Raw genomic sequence first — 10,909 nt, forward strand, 5'->3', positions numbered from 1 at the left:
TCAAAACATTTAGAGCGGTCTGCTCTGATACGTCAATCTCTGCAAGCTCAACCAAAAGCGAGAGTTCAGGACTAACAGGGTTGCCAAGTCTGCAGGTTACTTTTAAACTGTTGCAGCGGGTTGATTTTTGTCCAGCAGGTTAATGGTTTGACATATTGCATAAATTACAGTATATTTTATATTCTACCAATGATGTTTTGAAAGTAAAAGTGGAGTGAAAGTCGTGACATTTGCCAAGAATGGTAACTCTAAATTTAACCCATCCAAGAGCACACACACACACCCGGAGCAGTGGGCAGCTATGTTTTCCAGCGCCTGGGGAACAATTGGGGATTCAGTGCATTGCTCAAGGGCACTTCAGCAATGGGTATTGAGGGTGGAAGAGTGCGCTCTTCATTCCCTCCCCCCACCTACAACTCCTGCCAGCACCGAGACTCGAACCTGCGACCTTTGGTTTACAAGTCCAACTCTCTAACCAGTAGGCCACAGATGCCCCAGGAAGGAAGGCCAGTGGAAAGGAGCCTCTGAGCTGTGTTTATAATCACTACAATATATTGGTTTTCAATTTGTATAACAGTGACTGTAAAATATGTAATTTATGATATAGGAATTGCATATTTTGAGTTTTGATATTAGTCACTTTTTTGGGCTAAATCACCTGGTTTAACTGGGTTTAGCTGTTTTTTTGTTTTTTGTTTTTTGTTTTTTGTTTTTTTGCTAAATCAGCTGGTTTTAGCTGGATTTTGGCAGTTTTTGATGAACCAGATGGTTTTAGCTGTAACTTGCAAGCACCATATTATCAACATGCTAAATCACTAAATGAACTGGGTTTTATCTGGGGGTTTTTATTAACTTGGTTTAGTTTTTAGTTTTTTTTAAGGTTTTTTTCCTAAATCAGTTGGTATTAGCTGGTTTTAACTGGATTTATCTGGCTTTGCTAAATTTTGTTTGTTTGTTTGTTTGTTTGTTTGTTTGTTTGTTTGTTTGTTGGCTGTTTTGTTTTGTTTTTTATGAGTTTGAAGCTGGTTTTTCACTTTTAGTTCTAACTTAACTATTTCAAACTGAAAACCTTCAAGCTTCAAGCTTTTAAAACTACTTCAGATTCTCTGGGTAGGCTTTTTTAAAGCCAACTTCAACGTTTATCTACAAACTTTTTTATCTAGTTTCTATTGAAACCTGTATGTCTTACATTTAAAATGTTTGTAATTACACATTTGTAATGATGAAGCTGCAATTTAGTAAATATATTAACTTTAAATAAAATATTGAATACCAAACTACATTTAAAATGATATTCAAGTACTTTACATGTGCTTAGTCAACACATCAAGATAAGTTTACTTCTGTAAAACATGACAAAAGATTATTAAAACGATTTAAAAAATATACTTAAAGAAAAATTAATTAGTTTTTAAAAGTCATGAAAGTAATTATTTGTAAGTACACTTAGTGGCCCTTTTTTTAAAATAATGTTTTATCTGCAAGTACAGTTTTAAAAATATACTTTTAAAATTTCAAGTACACCATATGTGCACATTCAATACAGTTAAGCGAACTTCTTTTTCACTGGAGGGCATAGGTTAGATGATGTATTCGTTTTCAAAAGGGCCTTTATTTTTCCAGATAATAACCTCAGGGTTCATAACATTATTAATTTCATAAAAGTGTGTGTGTTTGAGTATGTGCATGTGTGTTTGATCGACTTAATTAAGACAGTGTTATCAGGTGTGTGTGTGTGTGTGTGTGTGTGTGTGTGTGTGTGTGCAATGTCCCAGAGCCGGCGTTTGAAGTTGCGTTATGAACTTTGGTCAGGTTAAGAGGGTCTTGCTTGCAGCGTTCTGGCGGGGGAGGCTAGGGTATGGTATGGTATAGCTATACATTTAATGGAATTTGAATAAGGCCTTTGTTTACTAAAAAAGAGTCTCTGTCATTATCTTAATGTCTCTTTAGAAAAAGTGCCTCACCTCTTACTAAGACCCTTTATCTTTAGTGGCAGGGATACTAAGAGATGTCCTTTCTTGTTTGTCTAAAACAAGACCATGATGCCCCCTGCTGGCCATTTTTTTTTTTTTAATTAAATCACTCCTGATGAAGGTCGTTGATCTGTACAAGTTGTTTATGTGTGGTACTTGCTAAATATGACATTTGAACAAATCTGTAAGCCTGAGTATTCAGATTTGGTGTATAAATTGTCCTTCACTATTTGTAGTACGGACATGAATGACACCTCAAATTATGCGTAGCCTTGAGTGAGAAAGCTGTGTCATTTCTTTTCTACGAAATCAAACAAGAAAACTGGAAGAAAAATCCTATAGACTTGAATTAAAAAAGTGACCCAGCCATGTCTTAAGATCAGAATATAATGGAAACTTAGAAAGCAACCATCCAGTAAGGTCCTAGAAACCACATAGTAAATTGCTTTAAAAAAAAAATCTAAAAAGTCAAAGTCTATAGTCAGAACATAAAATTAGTGCTTAAATTAATATAAAATAATAAAATAATTATATATATTCACACACACACACACATACATATATACATATATGCTTGTGGGGGATATGTGCTTAATTTTCATGAAAACATAACAAGCCTAGATATAAAATAGTTTGTGTTGTTGTTGGTTTTTTCCCCTGTTTTTGAAGTCTTTTATGCTCACCAAGGCAGATTTATCTGTTAACAGTAATATTGTGAAATATTTTAAATATATGTCATGTGATCCTTAAGAAATCTCTGGATTAAAACAAACCCCCCAAATTTTGAAGCACAGTCCAAGACAAAATGACAATGATGCACTTTATTATGTCATAAAATACTTTAAAACCTTCTTAGAAAAAGCACAGAGACACTGAACACTTGTTTAAGGAAGAATCTGACAGAACAAGAAGCCTCTGCCAGCCTGCAGCGGCCCACGGAAGCGCTAAAAACCGGGGTCAGAGTCTAGAGTTTCCACTGATCAGGAGGTGAAGAGAGACTCCAGGACCAGAGCAATATGTGAGCTCCGACTCAATTTCCGAATCGAGACAGCTTGTTCCTGTGGTCAGTGGAGCGCAGCTGTTCTCCCTGTCTTCTCTGTCATCAGTTCACCTGACTTTATTCAAAGTCCCAAGTGAAGAAATCTGGCAATTCTATCACACTGGCAGACCTGGAAAGCTTGCTTGAGGTTTCTTAGGCAATATGTGTTTTTCTGACAAAAAATGTCTATGCTGCAATATATTGTTTATAGGCATACCTCATCAAAATAACCTCTGAAAAAGAGAAATGTCTGATTTATTCAGATAAGATATATATTCATTATATATAACATTTACCTCTGTGCAGTCTTCTCAATGCCTCAAATGATGAAAGCAGCGTGATCTCATGTTCTCCATTCAAGGATTTGTTTGATAGTTGACTTTATACAGTGTATGCTTGTTGGCCTTCACTTGTTATCATTTTCAGTTTTACAGAGAAAGCTGAAGTCAAACATATGCATTTCTCCCAAACTGCCTGCCAGAGAAGCTCTGGTCTGGAAGGTCTTTCTGAGGAGTCTCGGGGTTTCTGCCCATCTTTGTGATCTTTGTTCGTGTTGATATGACGGACGTGGCACCGTTGTAGGAGTACTCTCTGTCAGAGAGGAGAACGATTTCAACCCATTACAGCCACTGTTGCTATTGTTAAGTAAAACTATTAAAATCCATTTGGGTGTTTGAACTAAAGCTAAAATAAAATAAATATAAGGTGAAAAATTGAAACTTGAAAACTTTAAACCTAAAAAAAAATTACTTTTAAAAATGTTGCCAGAAAAAAAAAAAAATTGAAATAGTATTAAAATTATATATGTATATGGTGTGTGTATATATATATATATATATATATATATATATATAAATATATATATATATATATATATATATATATATACACTCAAAAAAATAAATTGTTGAATGAACATGATTTATTCGTAGAACCCATTATGCATCTAATCAAATCAAGTAAAAACTTGCACTGCTTCAAATAATAATTTAGTTACAAATAACAAGAATGAATCATTTAACATAAGTAAACGTGTTATATTCTTATTAATCAGACATATTTGTGTTTTGCAAATCAAACAAGTGGCTAGTTGACTTTCACACGCACACACAATTATATACATATATATATATATATATATATATCTATATATATATATATATATATATATATATATATATATATATATATATATATATATATATATATATATTGGGAGTATGCAAGTTTGGTGAGCAGGTACTAATTTCCACAAAAAGGGCCGATTGCTTTATGCACATTGAGCTATCCACTGTAATTACAACTGTGACATATTTACCACAGTAAATTCCACTCACTTAACTGTTGGGGGAATCTAAAGTCGCAAAAATACACAAAACTACATACAGTTGCTTTAAGAAGTTAAATACTTGAACTTAAATTACATGGATGAGCCAAATAGGCATTGTTGACATGTTAACATGGGCATTCATTTGTTGATATTGGCTGCTGACATGAAAATTACAAATTATATGACCTTAGTAAAATTCAGACTCCTTTAAAACAGGTGATACAGTATAGTGGAAAATCTAAGAACCAGACCTGATGCTGAATCCTTCTGTCATGGAAAAGCAAAAGATAAATCCTCCAAGAATGCTGAGAACAGATCCTGCCCAGCCAATGAACAGGGCAGCACCAAGCTCAAATCTAAATGCAGACAAGCAAAAGACTGGTGTTGGTAAGAAATGGGATGCATACTAGCAACTGCACCAATGTTACAATACTTACTTCTGTTTCACGAATAAGGGGTCGAAGAACTCTGACGTTATCCGGTGTGCATAGAGAGAGCAGGCGGTCATAGAGCAGATTCCTGCAGAGAGGACAGGTAATTACAGGACACTGTCATTTGCAAAAGTGATCATTGCAGATGCTTAAAAAAAAAACAAGAAACCATGACCTAGGTCAAGCAACATTTACCACTGAGAATGAAGTGTAGTCCACACAGACAGGTGATCCTGGCCTTGGTGGTCTCTGATCCCCCTATTTTAGTGCACTTCATGCCCACTAGTGCCAGGGTAGCTCCAAAAAATCCCAAACACACAGCTGAGATCATCAGTCCACGACACACCTGGATATAAGCTGCAGGAACAGTAGAAGCCATATATCATAAAAATTAGAGTTTTTTTTAGTTTTGTTATTTTGATAGCAATTTACACTTATATGAACACTTGGTGAAATTATAAAACTTATAAATGTAGAATAATTTATTACATAATGTGTATAATTATAATGTTATGATTATTATTATGTAAAGTACTTTCAAACACCATAAATGTGCTACATAAATAAACTTGCCATGCCTCTATATATATATATATATATATAATATATATATATATATATATATATATATATATTAGATTTTTTAAAATAACATTTTCTTTACAAAGAAATACTTTAATTACTATTATTATATAGTGATCTCCAAGACAGTCAAAAATGCTACATTTATTATTATATTTATTTACTATTAAAATTATACATTTTTGCTGGAAAAATGACATACATGCTAAAATATTATGGACTGGTTCATCATTTTCAACGTCATACTACTGAGACCAAGTCATTTTTGCACCTTTAGTGATCAGACTTATAATTATAATTTTCATCTGACAGAAGATCCAAAGCAGTGTGCAAAAAAATCCCATAGATTCACATTCACACACCTGAACCACCCAGAATTCCTTAATAACCACAAAGCAACATGCTAACAACCACTAAAAAATAAACCTTAGCAACACCCTAGCCTTTTTTCACTGGGACAATTTAGTTCTATTTGGAATTCCGTTTAATGCTGCCAATGGTGCATAATACCTTTACTGTAAATGAATGTAGCATCTTCCATTAAACTCTCTAGCGTTGAAACTGTCAGAGAGGTCAGATCACAAATATGTATGGCCATGTAGAGACATGACAATTATACATTACAATTATTCAACACTTTTTTAAACTGCTTTTGCACGGCACCCTGAGGGAAAAAGTTTTCTGTGTCTCTGCATTCCTTAAATCTTCTTCCTGTCTGTGGGTGAGTCATTCAGACATAATTAAATCAATGCATGGTTATTAAACCCTATTTTCCTACTTGTTGTTACTGAGGTAATAAGTCAGGGAAACAGAGTTTGAGACAAGCTCTTTTAGCACTAAAATAGTGACTTGCTTTTTTATTGCATTCTCAAACCGGTGTCAGCATGAATCAAGCGCAACCTTATCACAATGAACTCCCTGTTTAAATGGTTAAGGTTTGGCTTTGGTTTGTTTGTGTTGTGGAAGCTTCTGCCAAAACAGCATTAGGGCAATCCAACACCATGCTACTCTTTTTCTGAACAATTAGACATCTGCACTCTCTGGAGGAAGGAAAAAGAACCGACAAGCGATCAGCAATTCTCACAAACACACACACTCTCACACACACACACACGTTCAGACCATTTACTCAGACAAGAAACAAAAAGTCAACAAATGTTTGAAGGAAGCAATAAAGTACCATCCAGTGCAAGCATAGAAGGAAAGTCCTTGCAGTTGGAGACTCCGGTTGAATCCGTAACGCATGTCTTCCAGAGATTGGACCAAAAGGTTGCCGTGGTGATGACTGTCCCGTCCACTGATGACACTTTCCAGTAGTCAGTCGGGAGCGTGGAGGAGATCAGAATCCATCCGGATATAGTGAGAAGGAAGGCAATGATCTCTGTTGCCATATTACCCATTTTCCCACGTTCTGTTAAAGTGAAATGCAAACAAGGCAGGAATGAGTAATTTGGTAAGGGGTGCTCAGTCTGGACTGAATTGTCTGTTGATGAGTCTGCCCCCTCAAAGTTGCTTTATATTCAGCAGGGAGGGCTCTGGCCACTAACTTTTTCAACAGCTGACCAATAGCCTTTTGTTTTCACATTAACTACCCACTACACCACACACACTCTCATACACACCCACCCACCCAAACATCACTCCACAAGAATCATTTTGAGTGAGTCGGCAAAGATGCTGGAGGTCAGGAGGTGAGCGCTTTAAAGATGGCTGTTATTGGAAAGGCCTGAAAAGCCAACGCCTCTAGCAGATATTGGTGAAAAGTGTTCAGAGATGTCTGATGTGAGAGATGTCATTTTGCATATAGGATTCATTTGGACCAGTGTTATTTTTGGTATCACTGGGATACTATTTTAGTTTTTGTTAATATTTTGAAATAATTTATTTATATTTTTACTTTATAATTTATTTTATGTTTTCATTTTAATTTTAGTTGAAATATTTGTAATTTTTTGTACATGTGTTTCAAGTATTTATTTACTTTTGCATATGGGATTCATTTGGACCAGTGTTACATTTTAGTATAATTGGGATGTAGTATTGATCAATATTTTTTTGTGAGTGTTTCTCAACAGCTTTTTTTTTTTTTAGTTTGATAGTTTATTTATTTAGTTAGTTTTTGATCAATATTTTGAATTACTTTTTATTTTTATATTTTACATTTTAATTTTAGTCAATTTTTTTAGTGTGTGTGTGTGTGTGTTTGCCATTTTTATTAGTTTAAGTTTTTTTTGTCATTTAGCTTATAAGATTCGTTTGGTGTTATTTTTAGTATCACTGGGATGCTATTAAAGTTTTTATTAATATTTTGAATTAGTTTAAATTTTTATGTTTTATGTTTTCATTTTAATTTTAGTTAAAGATTTAGTAATTTTCATAATTTAGTAATTGCTATTTGTATTAGTTTTAGGTTTTTTAAAACATGTCTACATTTATTATTATAAATTATATTTATATATTATGATTTTATCAATTTATGTTTAAGTTTTGTGTATTTTAATATATCAAGTTAAACTAAAAGAAAAAAAATCTGAAATTATAGTTTGGGATGAAATATGTTTATAAATTGTATATTTATTTGTTTGTTTGTTTATTGATTTATTTAGTTTAGTTTAGTTTTAGTTAACGATAATAACGATAACAACTGGACAAGGTTAAGATTCTAATCTGAAGTTTTGTTGCCATCTAGAGGTAAGAATTTGGCTGGACTGTGGTGGTTGATTTTTTTTTAACCATCAAAAAAAGTATGTAATAATATGTAAGCATCAGGTTTTGACTTAACACTCCTATTCATGTTTGTGCATTTGTCCTAACAAAATTACGTTTTGTACTATAGTTTGCACATAGAGAGCCTCAAGAACTGGAGAGTGTGAGAGTGCATGTAAAATATCCTCACTGTCTAGAATTTCAGACATGCTTCTGGTGTGCTCACTTCACCTTGAGCTTAAAAAAACAGTTCTTCACTTTAGTAAAATGTCACCGGTGTTTTACTGCTGCTTGATTAAAAAGACATATTTGTCAAGAATATTTAAAGGGTAAATGTTTTTGTATGAGTCTGAGTGCATGTTTGTGTAACCAGGAGGCACCAGTTAGCAGAGGTCAGATGGGTCTTCCTGCCTGTTCTTAGTCTCAGATCCTGTTAATGGTTTCCCTCCGCCCCCCCCAGAGGGAGTTACAAAACATAACCTGACCTGACCAAAACATGAGGCTTCCTCAGTCAACAGCTGCTCGCCTCAGCCAAGAACACATAAATGACAATTATGTAATGTTTCAGGTAGTATCAGTTACATTGATAATTGAATTTAATAACTTATTTATTAGGCCAATACAACAACAATGTCCACATCAGGACCATAATGAAACCTATACAAAATGAATAGGCTACAAAAATAAACCAACTAGATTATATACATGTTCTAAAGAAAGAATATGTGGTTGCTATTTATGGTAGTGGCTTACTGGTCAAAAACAATAAAGCTTAGTATCGGGTCAAAAGACTTGGGTCCCTTTTTAATGTAAACATATGACACTCATCTTTTATATAGATCAGTGGTCCATGACAATGAAAACAACTAAATGAAACACAAAATTCCTAATTACTTCTGTTCCACTAAACATGTCATAGAGACATTCCCTCTTATGCCTGTGGGGATGGAAGACTCAAAACCGCATGTAATTGTTTTGCAGGTGAGCTGTTGCTGAGTGATACAAGGTCAGCGAGAACGTCAAACTAAATATCTGCCACCATAGCAACATCACAGATTCCCTCGAGGAGATCCCTGTTCTGAGGCAAATTAAACACATGTATCACCTCCAACATGCAGTTATATTGTTGCAAATTACATTTGTGAAATTAATCTCGCCATATGAAAGGGAGAAAGTGGCAGTTTTATGACTGCAGAATCATTCAGATGGGGCAGATTGAAGCTTGCTGACTGAGGTATGCAGTTATTCATCTTCAGGAAGCATAAAGGTTACAAACCTCACATCATCATGACATAAGACTTTGACTTCTTAGATAAATATGAAAGACTTAAATGAGTCACACAAAAGCAAGTTCGTATTTGCATGCGAGTCTAACTAAGGTTTAACTAAGGTTAAAATATTTACCTGTTTATGACAGAACGTCACGATGACATTCCCGGGAAATTTGACTAAAAAAAAATAATCGTGACTGTACATGCTTATTATGTGCAATCCACTTAATGTATTTACACCACACAAATTAAAGTATATCATTTGGGACGCTCAGACAGAGACACGGTTAAAGGGATAGTTCATCCAAAAAGAAAAGATTTGCTGAAAATGTACTCACCCCCAGGCTATCCAAGATGTAGATGAGTTTGTTCCTTTATCAGAACAGATTTGTAGAAATTCAGTATTATCACTTGCTCACCAGTCATTTGCAGTGAATGGGTGCCGTCAGAATGAGAGACGAAACAGCTGATAAAAAGATCACAACAACACAAAACCAATCCACAACACAACATCCCATAAATCAAAAACCTGTAAAGCAAAAAGAAACAAATCAATCAAAAACAAATCCATCATAAGTGGGGTTTAACCTGTCGCTGATCCATAACAACGCTTCCTCCAGTGATAAAGTGCATCTCCTATTGTCCTCTAAAGTCAAAATCAACCAACATATTTGTTTAGAACTGTTTTGGACTGTTTTCACTTGTAAGCGGTGCTTGACTATTACAGAGGACTCACATTTTAGCAAGAATTTGAAGTTAAACATGTTGGAATTACTTCTTGCAAACAGCTATTTGCTTCACAAGATGTTAACTGATAGACTGGAGTGGTGTGGATTACTTGTGTATTATTGTGATGTTTTTATCAGCTGTTTGGACTCTCATTCTGACGGCACCCATTCACTGCAGAGGATCCATTGGTGAACAAGTGATCCAAAGCTAAATATCTCCAAATCTGTTCTACAAACTTCTCTATTGATGGCTTGAGGGTAAGTAAATTTTCAGCAAATGTTCATTTTTGCATGAATTGTGCCTTTAACAGTTGGCCTCTTTCAGTGTTACACAGCGATATGCAGTAGATACAGGGGGTTGAATCTGTTTTAGAATATAAATGATGGCTTTTAATTTTCTTTTCTTTTTCATTTGCATGTAAGAACAGTAAGGAATCCACAAGCTTGCTGTGTTTTCAAACACTGGTATGAACATTTGGTTTCCAACTGACCACAAATTGCCAGAATTAAGATAATCACCATATTCTATTATAACTGAAATGCCGCTGATCCATGTTTTATTGCTTTTTTTCTGGGTCAGTTTTCCGGCAGAAATATGTAATCCCTTACTGGAGCTTGGGTTCTGGTGTAAAGTTCACATTTAAGCAAAGTAATAATGACTCAACGGTCAGGCTTTAATTGCAATACAGAACATTGCGTGGAAGTCAATCATTCCTGATATACAGCTTTAACTCCTCCTTGCATATTATGTTTGGCTGATTCTTGGAGGCTACAGAAAAGGGCCTCCCTTCTCATGTGTGTGTGTGTGTGTGTGTGTGTGTGTGTGTGTGTGTGTGTGTGTGTGTGTGT

At 34.6% G+C, this 10,909-nt stretch overlaps 1 protein-coding gene across 1 annotated transcript; it reads right to left on the bottom strand.

Moving 5' to 3' along the window:
* Positions 1 to 2,791: 2,791 nt before the first annotated feature.
* cldn10a (claudin 10a) lies at positions 2,792 to 6,969 on the bottom strand. The gene is made up of 5 exons (XM_042757440.1): positions 6,536 to 6,969; positions 4,969 to 5,130; positions 4,780 to 4,861; positions 4,594 to 4,698; positions 2,792 to 3,603 (listed from the first exon to the last, which is right to left on the bottom strand). Exons 1-5 carry the CDS (start codon positions 6,753 to 6,755, stop codon positions 3,459 to 3,461), a joined length of 714 nt encoding a protein of 237 aa, XP_042613374.1. The 5' UTR covers positions 6,756 to 6,969; the 3' UTR covers positions 2,792 to 3,458.
* Between the last annotated feature and the right edge of the window lie 3,940 nt (positions 6,970 to 10,909).

Source organism: Cyprinus carpio, chromosome A6 (assembly GCF_018340385.1).
Source record: "Cyprinus carpio isolate SPL01 chromosome A6, ASM1834038v1, whole genome shotgun sequence".
In the NCBI taxonomy this organism is placed as follows: domain Eukaryota; kingdom Metazoa; phylum Chordata; class Actinopteri; order Cypriniformes; family Cyprinidae; genus Cyprinus; species Cyprinus carpio.